This window comes from Eimeria necatrix, genomic scaffold, assembly GCF_000499385.1.
Source record: "Eimeria necatrix Houghton genomic scaffold, Enh_scaff920, whole genome shotgun sequence".
NCBI classification, from domain to species: Eukaryota; Apicomplexa; class Conoidasida; order Eucoccidiorida; family Eimeriidae; genus Eimeria; species Eimeria necatrix.
In genome coordinates, this window is record NW_013654719.1 from 1 (window position 1) to 14,610 (window position 14,610).

Here is a 14,610-nt window from a genome sequence, read left to right on the forward strand (position 1 = left end):
CCAAGGGAGGGTTTGGGGGGGTTTAGGAGGGTTTATAGGGGTTTGTGGGGGTTTGGGAGGGTTTATAGGGGTTTAGGAGGGTTTATAGGGGTTTAGGAGGGTTTAGGAGGGTTTATAGGGGTTTAGGAGGGTTTATTAGGGTTTACGAGGGTTTATGAGGGTTTGTTAGGGTTTAGGAGGGTTTGGGGATGTTGAGGGAGTGACCGCGGCTGTTGTGAGGGGGAGGGTTGCTAGGGTTTAGGGTTTAGGGTTTAGGGTTTGGGGGAGACTGGGGGAGGGGTTGCTGGGGTTTGCTAGGGTTTAGGGTTTGCGGGAGAGGGTTTAGGGTTTTAGGGTTTAGGGTTTGGAGGAGAGGCGAGGAAGGGCTTTCAGTCCTCTTCTGTTGGGTTTATTTCTTTTAATTAATTCTTTTATTTATTTATTTTATTTATTTTATTTTATTTATTTTATTTTATTTATTTTATTTATTTTATTTCATTTATTTATTTATTTTATTTATTTATTTTATTTTATTTTATTTTATTTATTTCTCAGGACGGCCGCGTGGAGGATCTGGACGCCGAGGAGGAAGACACGAAGAGTAAGAGCTCTTTGACTTTAATTATTTAATTAATTTAATTTAATTAATTTAATTTAATTTAATTAATTTAATTTAATTAATTGTATTTAATTATATTTAATTCATTTTATTTAATTATATTTAATTTATTTAATTAATTAATTAAATATATTTAATTAGTTACTTGCGGCTGTTTCTAAGGCTGAGGGAAAGCGCTAATTTGCTTCGGCCATTTCACCCAGCCCAGAAAGATGCTTCCGCTGCTGCTGCAGCAGCAGCAGCAGCAGCAGCAGCAGCAGCAGCAGCGTTTGCTGCTGTTGCTGCTGCTGCTTTTGCGGCTTCGTGCTGCTGCTGCTGCTGCTCTGTGGGGACAAACGCAACGCGAAGCAGCCGTGCTGCAGATGATCGTCTGCAGCAGCTCTTTCGAAACTCACCGCTGCTGCTGCTGCTGCTGCTGCTGCTGCTGCTGCTGCTGCTGTTTGCAGAGAAGGGGAAGGTCAGCAGCAAGAAGGGCGCAGCAGCACTGAAGGCGCTGCAGGCTGCTGCAGCAGATGACGACGACGACGAGGACGACGAAGAGGTACATGCTGCTGCTGCTGCTGTTCGTGCTGCTGCTGCTGCTGTTCGTGCTGCTGCTGCTGCTGCTGCTGCTGCAGTGGTTGTGGGGTGTTGGGGTGTATGTACAGGACGACGAGGACGACGAAGAGGACGACGAGGAAGGCAGCGAAGAAGAAAGCGGAGAAGAAGAAGAAGACTCTGAAGAAGAAGAAGAAGAAGCTCCGAAGCAGCAGCAGCAGCAGCAAGACAAGAAGCGGAAGCAGCAGCAGCAGAAGCAGCAGCAGCAGCAGCCCAACAAGAAGGGTGCGTCTGTGCTGCTGCTGAACACTTTCCTTAATAGCTGCCCTTCCCAACACTAATTATAAACCCACCTCCAGCTGCTGCTGCTGCTCCTCCCCAGCCCCTCCCGCTGCTGCTGCTGCTGCTGCTCCTCCCTAACCCCTCCCGCTGCTGCTGCTGCTGCTGCTCCTCCCCAACCCCTCCCGCTGCTGCTGCTGCTGCTCCTCCCCAACCCCTCCCGCTGCTGCTGTTGCTGCTCGTGCCCAATCCCTCCCGCTGCTGCTGCTGCTGCTGCTCGTGCCCAACCCCTCCCGCTGCTGCTGCTGCTGCTGCTGCTGCAGCAAAGAACCAGGCGGGGGAGGCAGCGGCGAGCAGCAGCGGAGACGAAGCAGCTTACCGGAACGCGCTGGTGGACTTCTTGAAGAAAAACGGGCCGACGCCGTTGGCGTCTTTGGGGCAGAAAGTGAAGAAGCCTTCGAGTCTTCCGAAGATGGCGGCTTTCTTGAAGGCGAACGCGGACAAGTTCGCGGTGGAAGGGGGGAAATGCTCGTTGAAATGAGCGATTTGGAAGCTTTTTGCGGCTCATTTGCGTTATAAATGCATTATTATTGCTTTATAATTGCAAAGAAATGCATTTGCAATTTGAATTCCCGAGGATCGCACGAGATCGGCACGGAATCCAGCGGCGCGCGCCGGGTGTACCGACACCTCGCACACTACCACCAACATTAATTCTTCCATTTGATCCATTTCTATTTCTATTTCTACTTCTCGGAAATTAAGACATTTCTGTTGTTTAGAGTCAATTCAACTTTCTCCTAACGCCCGGGACCGCGGCGCAGCACCAGCAGCAGCAGCAGCAGCAGCTGCTGCTGCTGCTGCTGCTGCTGGTCTCAGGGTTTTTCTCTTTCCTAACTGCCAAGTGGCTCTTTCTTTCTTGTCGTTTCACTTCGAGTTCCCCAACTGCATTACTGCAGCAGCAAATCTATTACTAGCAAAGTAGAGGCAGCTAGCTAGCAGCAAGTAGCATTCTTTCTGCAGCAGCAGCAGCAGCAGCAGCAGCTGCTGCTGCTGCTGCTGCTGCAGAGCGTCGTATCTGTGTGTGTGTGGGAAAGCCAAAAGAATAAAAAAGTTAGTGGACTATTGTTTGCCAGAAAATAAATTTGCGAGCCTTCGCGTCTTGCTGCTGCCACAACAACAACAGCAGCAGCAGCAGCAGCAGCAGCAGGACAACCTGCTGCTGCTGCTGCTGCAAGCCTGCGATATGCGATAACGGCGCCGGCGCCTAAATAAATAAACAACAACCCCCCCCTTCAAAACCACAACCACCATTCCCTCCCCCTCCCCCTGCTGCTGCTGCTGCTGCTGCTGCTGCTGCTGCTGCTGCTGCAGCAGCAGCTAGGGAGCTTGCTGGGAAGCGAGGACGAGGGGCGGGCTGTGGGGGAAGACAGCGCCTCCCCAGGAGATGTCGAAGGAGACTTTCGGGAGATCTGGAGGAACTCCAAGAGCGTCGAGATCTGCAAAGCTGTTGTCCGTTTGGAAGAAGTCCGGAGGAGAAGGAAGTTTGGTTTGCTGCTGCTGCTGCTGCTGCTGGAAGTTGTTTGCTGCTCGCTGCTGCAGCGCCTGCTGCAGCCTGCGGCGCTGCTGCCACCAGCGCTCGAAGGGGCTGCGGGCCCAGCGGGCGAAGCGCGAGAAAAGACTCTTCAAGTTCATTTCGAACTGCAGCAAAACTTGAAATTCACTTTTCAAAATATTCCAAACACTAAAAGCCACCATTGGCCAAACTAAATAAGGAGTTAAAACCCCAAAAAGCCCCACTTTGAAGACATCTGCTGCTGCTGCTGCTGCTGCGCTGCGCACCGCAGGGGCCACTGCAGCAGCAGCACAAACGGGCCCCACAACCAAGTTGTCCAGACACTCCGCAGCAGGCCCCAGCCCCGCGTCGCTCAAGTGCTGAGTTATGTCGGAGACAGAAATAAAAGTATATGCAAAGAAAAGTCCCAAAGACAAAAAAGAAATAATAGCTTTTCTCCGAGCCTGCTGCTGCTGCTGCTGCCACTGCAGCACGAAGTGCCCCATGTAGGGCGCCTGGAAGGCGAAAAATGCGGCTAAGTTCGCGCGGCCCAAACTGCTGCTGAGCTTTGCTGCCAGCAGCAGCGAATAGGCAAACCAAGTGCCGCCTCCGAACTTCATTTTTTGGATGTTTCTTTTGGACTTTTTGTCGATTATATTTTCAAAGAAGTCCGTTTGAACGTTAAGTCCGAGGCGGAAGCTGTTGACTCTGCGGGGGTCCGAAAGAGCAGCAGCAGCAGCAGCAGAACTCATCTCTTTTTCGTAATCATTCCACTTTTTGGGGTTTTGCAAACTACTAAAAACTAAAGAAGTCACCAAACCCCACAAAGACTCGCAGTGGTCCATGCACATGCTTTGCTGGAACTCTTGCTGCTGCGCTGCAGCACCGAGCGCAGCAAACTCGGGGTGCAGCGTGAGAAACCCCGCGCTGCGCCTTGCTGCTGCTGCTGCTGCGCTGCTGCTGCTGCTGCTGCTGCTGCGGGCTGCTGCAGCAGCAAGGTCGAAGCCGGGGACGCGCCGCTGGTTCTGCAGACTGCCGAGCACTGCGTCTTTGACTATTTCCAGAAAAGCCTCTCGGAAGTGCTCGAAAAGCCCCGAAGTCTTCGCCACTTCTGCTGCTGCATGCACTGCATGCAGCACCCGCAGCACGCGGTCTGCATGCACCTTCACCCCCATCCAAACAGCAAACTGGCTTTGCTGCGGGGCCCGCAGCAGCGCGCGGAAGAGGGCCCCCGCGGCCCGCAGCGGCTGCAGCAGCGGGGGGCCCCCCCGGGGGGCCCCCGCGATCTGGCCCAGGAAGAGGGTGGAGTCCAGCTCGGCCTCGAGCCGCTCGCGGCTTTGCTGCACCAGCAGCGCCACGGGGTCTTTTGCTGCTGCTGCTGCTGCTCCGTAGGGGTGCTGCAGGTAGGCCTGCAGCGCAGCAAGCCACTGCCGGTTCAGCTGCTGCTCCCACTTGGTCAAGTCCGGAGTCGGGATCTGCTCGAAGTACACAGTCTTCGGCAGCTTCCCCCCCTTCCGCAGCTGCTGCAGCAGCGCAGCAGGAACTCCGAACTCCGCCCACTCCCCCAGCTGCCGGTCCGTCTGCTTCACCAGCCCGCCCCGCGGCAGCTGCGCGCCTGCTGCTGCTGCTGCTGCTGCTGCTTCCCCCCGCAGCCGCCGCGCACTCAGCTCCAACTCGTGGTACATGTCGCTGTTCTGGTTCACCTGCAGCGCCGCCTGCGTGTGCACTATCCACTCGAAGGAAGTCAGCAGCAGCGGCAGCACCGACGGGTCCAGGCTCTCCAGCAGCACTGCAGCACAGCAGCAGCGCGCAGCAGCAACTCGCGGTGACCCGCGGCCGCCGCCGGAAAGCGGGGGAAAACCAAAAGGACTTCCCGAAATTTCGAAAACTTTAAATAATTTAATTAAAATTGACTCTTCTCGCCAGATTTCAAACTCTGAAGGCCCGGATTCCCTCCGGATTCCCCCTGTTCACATTCCGCGCGCTCCCGCAGCAGCAGCGGCGCGAGCGCCCACGCGGCCTTGTGTCTGGACAGCGTGAAAGTGAAATAAATCAAATTTAATTAATTAAATTAATTAATTAAATTAAATTAAATTCCTCACGTTGTTTGGCTTTTGAAATCGAAGACTTTCTCTTAAAGCCCTGCAAAACTCTCTTCAGAATCGACGGAGTCCACGACGAGCCCAGCAGCCGGGTGGTCAGCTTCGTCTTGCTCACCGCCGCGTGCTGCTTGTCGTGCGTCTTCGCGGGATCTGCAAATTCAAAGTTCAAAACAACAAATATTTCCAAAATAATTCCAAAATAATTCCAAAATAATTTCAATTCAAGTCATCAGAAGTTATTTCCACGCAAAGCCACCAGCAGCAGCAGCAGCAGCAGCAGCAGCAGCAGCAGCAGCAGCAGCAGCAGACCGCTTCCGAGGAGGACGAATCTGTAGAGGAAGAGGTAGTTGTAAGTGAGGGGGTCGAAAGAACACATGTTGAGCAAAGCAGGGCCTTTTCGAGTTCGGAAAAAAGCCATTAAAGTCCGCTGCAGCGGCGCCTGCCGCCGCCCTGAAGCTGCTTTTGCCTTGAACATGAATTGCGAAAAACTCTCCAACTTGGCAGCAAAAGAGCTCGTCATGTCGCACGCCAGAGTGCCTGAACGCCACACCCGCAAACGCCTTTTAAAGCCCACTAATCGCATGCAAAATGCATGCAAAACGCATGCAAATCGCATGCAAAACGCATGCAAAACGCATGCAAAACGCATGCAAAATGCATGCAAAACGCATGCAAAACGCATGCAAAAAGACCGCAAAATGAGGCAAAACGGAATTCAGTGCCGTAATGCGAGTTCAGCTGCGTTTCTTGCATGCGTTGCATCTTTGAAATCCTTTTTGTTTGTTTAAATGCAAATTATTTTGCATTTAAATAAAGGTTTGAATTAAACTTTATTTATTTTGTTTAAAGATTTGAAATAAACTTAAATGCGCAGAAGACGCACTCTTGAGCAGCAGAGTTGCTGCTGTTGGGAAAAGGTTCTTTTTTGCTGCTGCTGCTCCCTTTTTGCCCGTTTGGCTGCCAGCAGATCTTTGAACTTCCTCGTAAGCTGCTGCAGCTTCCGAGATGGGAACTGCAGGCTTTCCGGCCAAAGCTGCGATTTTTTTTGCATCTGAAGACCAAAAAAGGATTTAAAATCAATTAAATGATTCAAAATTCAAAAAACGAACAATTTTCATGCAAGATTCGCAAGAAATGCAGCAAGAGCGACACTCCGCTTCTTCTTCGCCAAACAAATTAAATGAAATGAAATTAAATTAAATTAAATTAATTCTTTTATTTTCATTTATTTTAATTTATAAATTTTCATTTGTTCTTCTTCTTACTCGCTTCGAAACTCTTGATCAATTTGCTTCTTTTCGACGCCACAAACTCTCTGTTGTCATAGTGGAACACTTTTTCGAGAACTGAAAACAGAAAGCAGATCAATTCTTTCAAAAGTTTATTTATTTATTCATTTAAATCATTTAAACGCTAAAATAAAATAAAAATTAAACTCTATTTCGTGTTTTGTTCTTGCATGCGCGTACATCCCGAAATAGCCTCTCCTCTCAGGAGCACTGCAAATGCGAAGACCACTATTCATATTCTGCTCAGAATTCTCATTTTGACTGATTCATGGCTCGTTTTTCTCCATTTTTTCTGATTTCATTTAATTATAATTCAGAGAGGTCTCGTGCTTTTCTCTGTGTCGTGATTCTGCGTTGAAAGAGCTGTTTGTCGCCGCTTTCCGCGTTGAAAGTGCTGCTTGTTGCTGCCACTTTGTTGCTTCTTTTTGAAAACAAAACTCACTGTCGCTGTGCGCCGTCGGCTTGGAAATGATTTCGAGCCACTGGTCAGCGCGGACGTCGTAGTACTTGGCGCCGGTTTCTTCGAGGAGCTTTCCGAGTTGCGCGCTGGCTGCGTTGGAAAGCAGCAAAAAAGAAACAAATTAAATTAAATAAATTAAATCAACTAAATAACTTAAATCAATTAAATAAATTAAATCAATTAAATGAGAAGAGGGAAGCGCGAGTCAAAGGCACTCCGGCGAATTCTTCAATTTTTGCAAAAACGGAATTCAACAACGCCCGAAATTCAGCTTTCCGAAACTGCTGCTGAAGTTGAATTCCGCAGCGCTGGCCCTGCCTGCGGGATCTCTGGGTGAGTGTTTGAGAAAATGAGTTAAATAACTTGAATTTAAATTGAATTTTAATTTAATTAAATATTTTCAAAGTTATTCCGAAGTTTCAGCAGCAGGCGCGGCTCACCGAGCCCGGCGTAGAGGTTGAAGGCGGCCCGGGTGTTGGTGTTCTGGTCCTGCACCTGGGGGTCCAGGGGATTTGCAATTGGACTTAAAATGGAGTTTTCGAATTCGCAAACTGGAGCTCCTCCTCTGCAGGTTTTCGTTTGAATTCGCGAAGCATTAGTGGCCGGATCCACCAGCGGCTCCACCGGCAGCGAGAACTTGAGCATTTCCTGTTGAACTTCTTCTTGTTCTGCGGTCAAACAGCGGAATCCGAGGTTCAATTGGCATTAAATGCATTTATTTTCACTCCCGCAGCAGCAAAACGGCAACACCGCTCCAGATTCCCGGCTAATCGCGCAGCTTTCCACTCCGCCGCCGCGCCTGCAGCACCCCGCAGCAGCAGCAGCAGCAGCGGCAGCAGCAGCAGCAGCAAGGGCTCACTGAGCATGAGGGCGTTGAGAATCATCTCTGTGGCGTCGCAGTAGGCCCTGAGGAGCTCGGGCTGCTGCTTGTTTCTGTGGACTCTGGAGGCGCCGCGGACGAACCAGGGGCTGCTGCTGCCGCGCTTCCGCGGCTTCCCGCCCCGCCCCTTGGGCTTGTACTTCCCCAGCAGCGGCCCCGCCAGCCGCGGGCCGCGGTCTCTGTCGCACATCTCGTCCAGCATCCCCACGGCGCCTTCGCCGCCAGCAGCAGCGGCCAAGCTGGTGAAGCTGTAGAAGGCCTTCCGCGCGCCTTCCCCGAAGAAGGCCTCCCGGTCGATGTGCGCTATCAGCAGCGTCAACACGTGGCCCAAAACTGCAGCAGCAGCAGCAGCAGCAGCAGCAGCAGCAGCAGCAGCAGCAGGCGATTCGCGAGAACGACGACATAACTTACGCTCCTGCTAAGCAGCAGCAGCAGCAGCAGGAGGAGGAACGACAGCAGCAGCAGCAGGAGGAACAAGAACAAAAACAGGAGCAGCAGCAGGAACGAGAAGAAAAACAGCAGCAGCAGCAGCAGCAGCAGCAGCAGCAGCGTACTGAGGGGGTTTGAGGCGAGGAGGAAGGGCTCGAGGCCCCCGAACATGGGGACGATAGGGGAAGCTGCTGCTGCTGCTGCTTCCTCTTTGACGTTTCCAATGCCAAGAGCTGTTGCAACAAGTTCGAGGACTTCTGCTGCTGTCAGTTTTTCGTTCAAGAAAATCCCCGGCTGCCCCAAGAGAGCAGCAAGTTTGCAAGTCATGAGGACTTCGACGCGATTCGCGAAGACTCTGTCGACAGTTTCCTGGTACCTGAGTGCTGCTGCTGCTGCTGCTTCCTCGCCTGCTGCTGCTGCTGCAGCGCCTGCTGCAGCAGCAGCAGCAGCAGCAGCAGCAGCAGGCGAGGCCCCGCCCTCGATGTTGGCCCGCGTCGCCACCGAGCGCGCGTAGCTCATGTCCGGAGCCGCCATTTGCTGCTGCTTCAGCTCTTCTTCAATTGCTGCTCTTTGGCTTTCTGCTGCTGCTCGAAAGTTCCTTTCTGCTGCTGCAGCAAACCAAAATGCTTCCAAGTAACTCCGCCGGTCGCTCGCCAGGGGAATCATGCACGACTTCTCCACCAGCGCTCGCGCTGCGCACATCGCAACGCAGCAGCAGCAGCAGCACAATTCCCCCTGCTGCTGCTGCTGCTGCAGCTGCTGCTGCAGCAGCAGCAGCTGCAGCAGCAGCTGCTTCTGCTGCTTCTAGGTCTGCGCAGCGAGCGGCGCAGCGTGCCACCACGCCAGCGGCAAAAACAGCAGCGGAGGCAGCGGTGGCTAAACAACAGCAGCAACAATAACAGCAGCAGCAGCAGCAGCAGCAGCAGCACAGCAGCAGCAGCAGCAGCAGCAGCAGCAAAACTGACTTCGGAGTTTTTTGACGAGGGCCTGGCTGCGGAGGGCGTTGTTGAGCTCTTCAGCGTTGAGGGCCTGCAGACTTGCTGCTGCTGCTGCTTCGGGGACCCAGCCAAAAAGGACTTGGGATTTAGAAATGGGGTTTGCAGGAGTGGGGGGAGTTGGCAGCTCGTAGATGCCTTCTGCTGCTGCTGCTGCTGCTGCTGCAGCAGGGGGCCCGCTGCTGCGCAAGGTAGCAGCAGCAGTCACCGAGTAGCCTCCCGTGGCCCCTGTGGGGCCCGCGAAGCTCATGGTGGAGCCCCAGGGGCCCTGCTGCTGCTGCTGCTGCTGCTGTTGCTGCTGCTGCTCTCTGAGGACCTGGACGTGCAGAGAGCCGCCCGAGGGCAGCGTGAAGCTGGTGGAGCCCTCTGCTGCTGCTGCTGCTGCTGCTGCTGCTGCTGCGTGGGGGCTGAGGAGAGTTGGGCTGGCGGCGGCGCACAGCAGCGCGCCCGACAGCAGGCGGGAGAAAACCCCCATGGTTGAAAAGCGGAACTGACTTTCAAGTTCGAAGCCTCATAAAGACAAAAGAGTCCGCAGCAAGAAAGCTTTGCTGCAGCAGCAGCAGCAGCAGCAGCAGCAGCTTTGCAGCGCGCAGCAGCAGCAGCAGATCGATGCAGCAGCGGCGCGCGCAGCGTCAGGCGGCGCACGGACACGCAGTTTCCGGAATCCGGCGAGCAGCAAACGGAAATCGCAAATTAAATCCTAATTGCAAACGAATTTAATCATTTTAAATGCGAAAAGAAGCAAAAAAGAAGCAAAAGAAGCAGCTTTCCCGGCGAAGTGCTGCGATTGGCGCGCAGCGAGCAGCAGACGCGAGGCCGCTGGCTGGGCTGTCGGCGACGGCTTTCCTGGCCAAAGCCTCTTCAGAAGTCCTTCGCAAGACAAAAGTCAAACTCTAATAAATGAAAAACAAAAAACGCCGCAAAAAACTGAAGACTGTCACTTCTGACGCTGCCGCCCGCCCGCCGCCGCGGCCTGCGAGAAGAGGGCTTGGCGCTCGGGTGTACGTACAGCTGCGGTCCGAGTGCCCTCTCCGCCGCCGCCGGCTTCCCTTTTTCCGCATTTAAATCTTTTCTGTCTTTTAAATGCAATTTCTTTTTATATTTCTTTGCAAAAATCCCGCCAAAAAATCCCTAACTGCCTTTTCCCCGCAGGTCCACTGGCTCGCCGCGCGCCGCCGCCGACCGCCGCGCGCAGCCGCAGCAGCTGCTGCTCCATCTTCTCCGCATTTAGCCTCTTTTTAGGCTTTAAAAACAATTTATAAAACTCTATTTTGCAAATCGTTGCAAATTTAATTCTTTTTAGCCTCAGAAAAACCCAAAGACGCCAAAACCCGCCTCCGCCCCACCCGCCCGACGCGCGCACCGCCCAGTCCGCCGCGTCAGGGCCAGACCACCGCAGAAACACCACTCTTCTCGCCCCAAACCCTAAACCCTAAACCCTAAACCCTAAACCCTAAACCCTAAACCCTAAACCCTTCGTTTTACTATCCAGTCTTCGAATTTCAAGCCGTGTTCCGCGGTGTACGTACACCTCGTTCGCCTGCTGCTGCACTGCCGCCGCAGCTGCTGCCGTGACACTCCAAGTTTTGAACTCTAAGAAGTCTGAAGTCCACACGAAGCTCCAGGGACCCCAAATTTAGGGTTTAGGGTTTAGCGTCTAGGGTTTAGGGTTTAGGGTTTAGGGTTTAGGGTTTATAGGGAGCCAGCGAGCCCCTGCTGGTGGCTTCTGGGGGACTCTCAGCTGCTGCAGCGCTGAAGGGCCCTCTAGGCTTCAGCAAACAGCTAGCTGAAGCAGCAAACTTCTTACCCCACCAAACCCTAAACCCTAAACCCTAAACCCTAAACCCTAAACCCTAAACCACCTGAAGCGGCCGACGGGGAGCCTTGCGAGTGTTTTGCTGCTGGCATTTTTAGACTCATTTTTGTTTTTTTAAATATCTTTTGCTGCTTTAAATCGAATTAATTTTCTCTAAGTTTTAATAAATCCAAATGAAGAACTTTTAAAACAAATTAATGAACAAAAAGCCGCTGGCTAGCTAGCTAGCTGCTCACACAAGACCTGCAGCTTCCCAGCTAGCTAGGACACTGGCAGCTAGCCAGCTAGCCAGCTAGCCAGCTAGCTAGCTAGGTAATTAGCTAGCTAGCTAGCCAGCCATCTAGTTGGCTAGCTATCTAGCTAGGTAATTCGCTAGCTAGCCAGATATCTAGTTAGATAGCTAGCTGGCTAGCTAGCTAACTAGCTAGCCTGCTGTCCAGTTAGCTAAATAGCTAGCTAAGCGGTTAGCTAGCTAACCAGCTATCTAGTTAGCTAGCTGGCTAGCTGGTCAGCTAGCTAGCTAGGTAGCTAGCTAGCTAGCCAGCTAGCTATGTGGTAGTTGCCTCCGTTTGAGGCCACAGATGAAGTATTTAGCTGCAGCACTAGCAGCAGCAGCAGCAGCAGCAGCATTAGCAGCAAAAAAGCAAAAGTAAAGAAACAAGAAGTATTTATAATTATTTTTAAAGTTATTAATGGGATGTTGTCTTATATATGTATATATATAATATTATATATACATATATAATATATATAAATGGAAAACAGCAAAAGAGGGAAAAGCGAAGCAGCAAAAGAGAATAAATAAAACAAAAGAAGATCTGCGAAAATATTTGAAGCTTATTTTGCTGCGGTGTATCTTCTGCTTGGGGTGTACAGACAGCGGGTGCTCTTCGCCTCTAAGGCGGGAGAAGATAAAAGTGTTGAAATGGGCGTTTTGGAGAGTTAAAAGAGATGAAAAGGGTTTAAATTAGTGAAATTAATTAATTTAAAATTAATTAATTTATTCATTTCAAATTTAAAGTCTTTTTTCCCGTTGTTTGGTCCCTCTTGCTCCCAATTCAACTTCAAGGCGGGACAGCTGCTGGGAGCCTGGGGGTGCACGTGAATCCGCGCAAAGGCGGAAAGTTGCGGAAAATGCGTTTTTTGGATTTGAAAAGAATAAATTTAAATAAATAAAATGAAAAAAATGACTTAAAGGAGTTTTAGAGGACAGATCGCGCTGGAGATATAGAAGAAGCTGCTGCGCAGTCGCAGCGGCGCTGCTCGCGCTTCCCCCGTGGTGGCTTTTGCTGCAGTCGGCTGCTGCTGAGTTGAAATGAATATTCCGCAGTCGAAAGCTCTTTTAAATAATTGCAAAACAATTAAAAGTGTTATTTCAAATTCATTTCGCCTTTTGCCGCCGCCGCCGTTTCAGACCAGTAAGCCGCGGGGGTGTGCATACACCCGAACGCGTTGAAGCGTCTGCAGCTTTTCCGCGGGTCGTTTTGAATTATTTCGACGAAATAAAAAATCAAAAAGACTTTAAAGTGAATTAATTTGCTTTTTAGCTTCGAATCGGCGTGGATTGGTGCAAGAAAGGCCTGAGGTTCCTCCGCAGCTGCCTCGCGAGGTCACCGGCGGCTGCGGCAGCAGCAGAAAGCGAGTGGAAAGAGCAGCAAATTCGCATGCAAGCGAGTTTTAGAATTGGAATTTGTTTTTGAATTTGTTTTTGAATTTGTTTTTGAATTTGTTTTTCCTTTTTTAGTGGCGCGTGAGTTCGAGACCCGCCTGTTCATCGGCGGCGAGTTCCGCGAAGCCCGCGGCAGCAAGACCTGGACTCTGATAAATCCGGCGACGGAAGAACCCACTTGCGAAATCCGAGAAGCCAGGCAAGTCCCCAGTGGTCCACTGGACCACTTGGCAGTTTTTTGGCCTCCCAAAAGGTCCACTGGTCCATCAGTTTCGCGTGGGCGTTTCTTGGGGTGTACGTACACCGCAGCGCGGGCGCTGGGGTGTACGTACACCCGAAGAAGCCGGGGTGACCAGTGGTCGATTTTTTTTGTTTTTTTCGTTTTTGGGGTTTTCTGGGGCCGCGAAGTTCGCTGCTGCTGCTGCTGCTGCAGCGCGGGGTTTGCTGCTGCTGGAATTTGCAAAAGTTGGACTTTTTTGCTGCCAAAAGCTGCACTTTTTGCTTCCAATGCAGCGAAGAAGACGTCGACGAGGCCGTGCGCTGCGCCCACGCGGCCTTTCCCGCCTGGGCGCTGGGCGTGGGCGCGCGCCGCCGCGGCGATTTGCTGCTGCAGCTGGCGGATTTGCTGCAGCAGCAAAAAGAAGAAATTGCCGAAATCGAATGCATCAATGTTGGAAAACCCATTCAGTTCGCCAGGTAACACTGCTGCTGCTGCTGCTGCTGCTGCTGCTGCTGCTGCTGCTGCTGCTGCTGCTGCTGCTGCTGTTGCTGCTGCTGCTGCTGCTGCTGCTGCTGCTGCTGCTGCTGCGAAGCAAAAGCAGGCAACAAGCAGCCCAGCAGCCCCCCCAAATCACCTAATCAATTAACAAACCAATTAATTAATTAATTAATTAATTAATTAATTAATTAATTAGTTAATTAATTAATTAATCAATTAATTAATTAATTAATTAATTAATTGCGCAGAGCCGACGTGGAGACCTGCATCGCGAACCTGCGTTACTACGCGGGCTGGGCGGACAAAATAAGAGGCGGGGCTTACATTCCAGTTCGCGACAAAAATAAAATCTCCTGCCACACTCGCAGAGAACCCGTCGGAGTCGTCGCGGCCGTGAGCTGTACAGACACCCCGCGCGCATGCACGCGTCGTCAGCTGTACAGACACCCCAGTTGCATGCGCTCATGAGCTGTGCAGACACCCCAGTTGCATGCGCTCATGAGCTGTACAGACACCCCAGTTGCATGCGCTCATGAGCTGTATAGACACCCCAGTTGCATGCGCTCATGAGCTGTATAGACACCCCACTTGCATGCGCTCATGAGCTGTATAGACACCCCACTTGCATGCATGCATCATTAGCTGTATAGACACCCCACTTGCATGCATGCATCAGCTGTACAGACACCCCACTTGCATGCGCTCTTTAGCTGTATAGACACCCCACTTGCATGCATGCATCATCAGCTGTACAGACAGCTGAGGCGTAGGCCCAGCTGAGCTGTACAGACACCCCAGATGCACTCCCGAGCTCCACATACACCCCAGGTGTACATACACCTGAGCTGCACATACACTCCAGGTTTACATACACCGGAGCGTTCCGCGCAAACGCTCCCGCCTCCACCCCACCCCTGCTGCTGCTGCTGCTGCTGCTGCTGCTGCTGCTGCTGCTGCTGCTGCTGCTGCTGCTGCTGCTGCTGCTGCTGCTGCTGCTGCTGCTGCTGCTGCTGCTGCTGCTGCTGCTGCTGCTGCTGCTGCTGCTGCTGCTGCAGATAGTGCCTTGGAACTTCCCGCTGATGCTGCTGGTGCTGAAGGCGGCGCCCGCGTTGGCCTGCGGCTGCACTATGGTGGTCAAAACCAGCGAAAAGTCGCCGCTTTCTGCGCTGGCTTTTTGCAAACTTGTTCAAAAAGCTGTAATTCTTTTGTTTTTTGTTTATTTATTTGTTTATTTATTTATTTATTTATTTATTTATTTATTTATTTGTTTATTTATTTGTTTT

General features: G+C 51.8%; 3 protein-coding genes across 3 annotated transcripts; 1 reads left to right on the forward strand and 2 right to left on the reverse strand.

Moving 5' to 3' along the window:
• Positions 1–534: 534 nt before the first annotated feature.
• Positions 535–1,955, forward strand: ENH_00082990 (46 kDa FK506-binding nuclear protein, putative; the record flags this gene model as incomplete). The annotated part of the gene is made up of 4 exons (XM_013583419.1): positions 535–580; positions 1,045–1,139; positions 1,246–1,420; positions 1,738–1,955. Coding segments are annotated over 4 exons (534 nt in total), but the record flags the coding sequence as incomplete, so codon positions are not given.
• Positions 1,956–2,794: 839 nt separating this feature from the next.
• ENH_00083000 (rhoptry neck protein 2, putative) lies at positions 2,795–9,599 on the reverse strand (the record flags this gene model as incomplete). The annotated part of the gene is made up of 10 exons (XM_013583420.1): positions 2,795–4,758; positions 5,072–5,221; positions 5,381–5,608; positions 5,955–6,122; positions 6,337–6,417; positions 6,803–6,910; positions 7,261–7,488; positions 7,680–8,033; positions 8,255–8,821; positions 9,095–9,599. 10 exons carry the CDS (start codon positions 9,597–9,599, stop codon positions 2,795–2,797), a joined length of 4,353 nt encoding a protein of 1,450 aa, XP_013438874.1.
• Positions 9,600–13,293: 3,694 nt separating this feature from the next.
• Positions 13,294–14,452, reverse strand: ENH_00083010 (hypothetical protein; the record flags this gene model as incomplete). Its single annotated transcript, XM_013583421.1, has 3 exons — positions 13,294–13,413; positions 13,604–13,725; positions 14,166–14,452. Coding segments are annotated over 3 exons (529 nt in total), but the record flags the coding sequence as incomplete, so codon positions are not given.
• Positions 14,453–14,610: the final 158 nt, after the last annotated feature.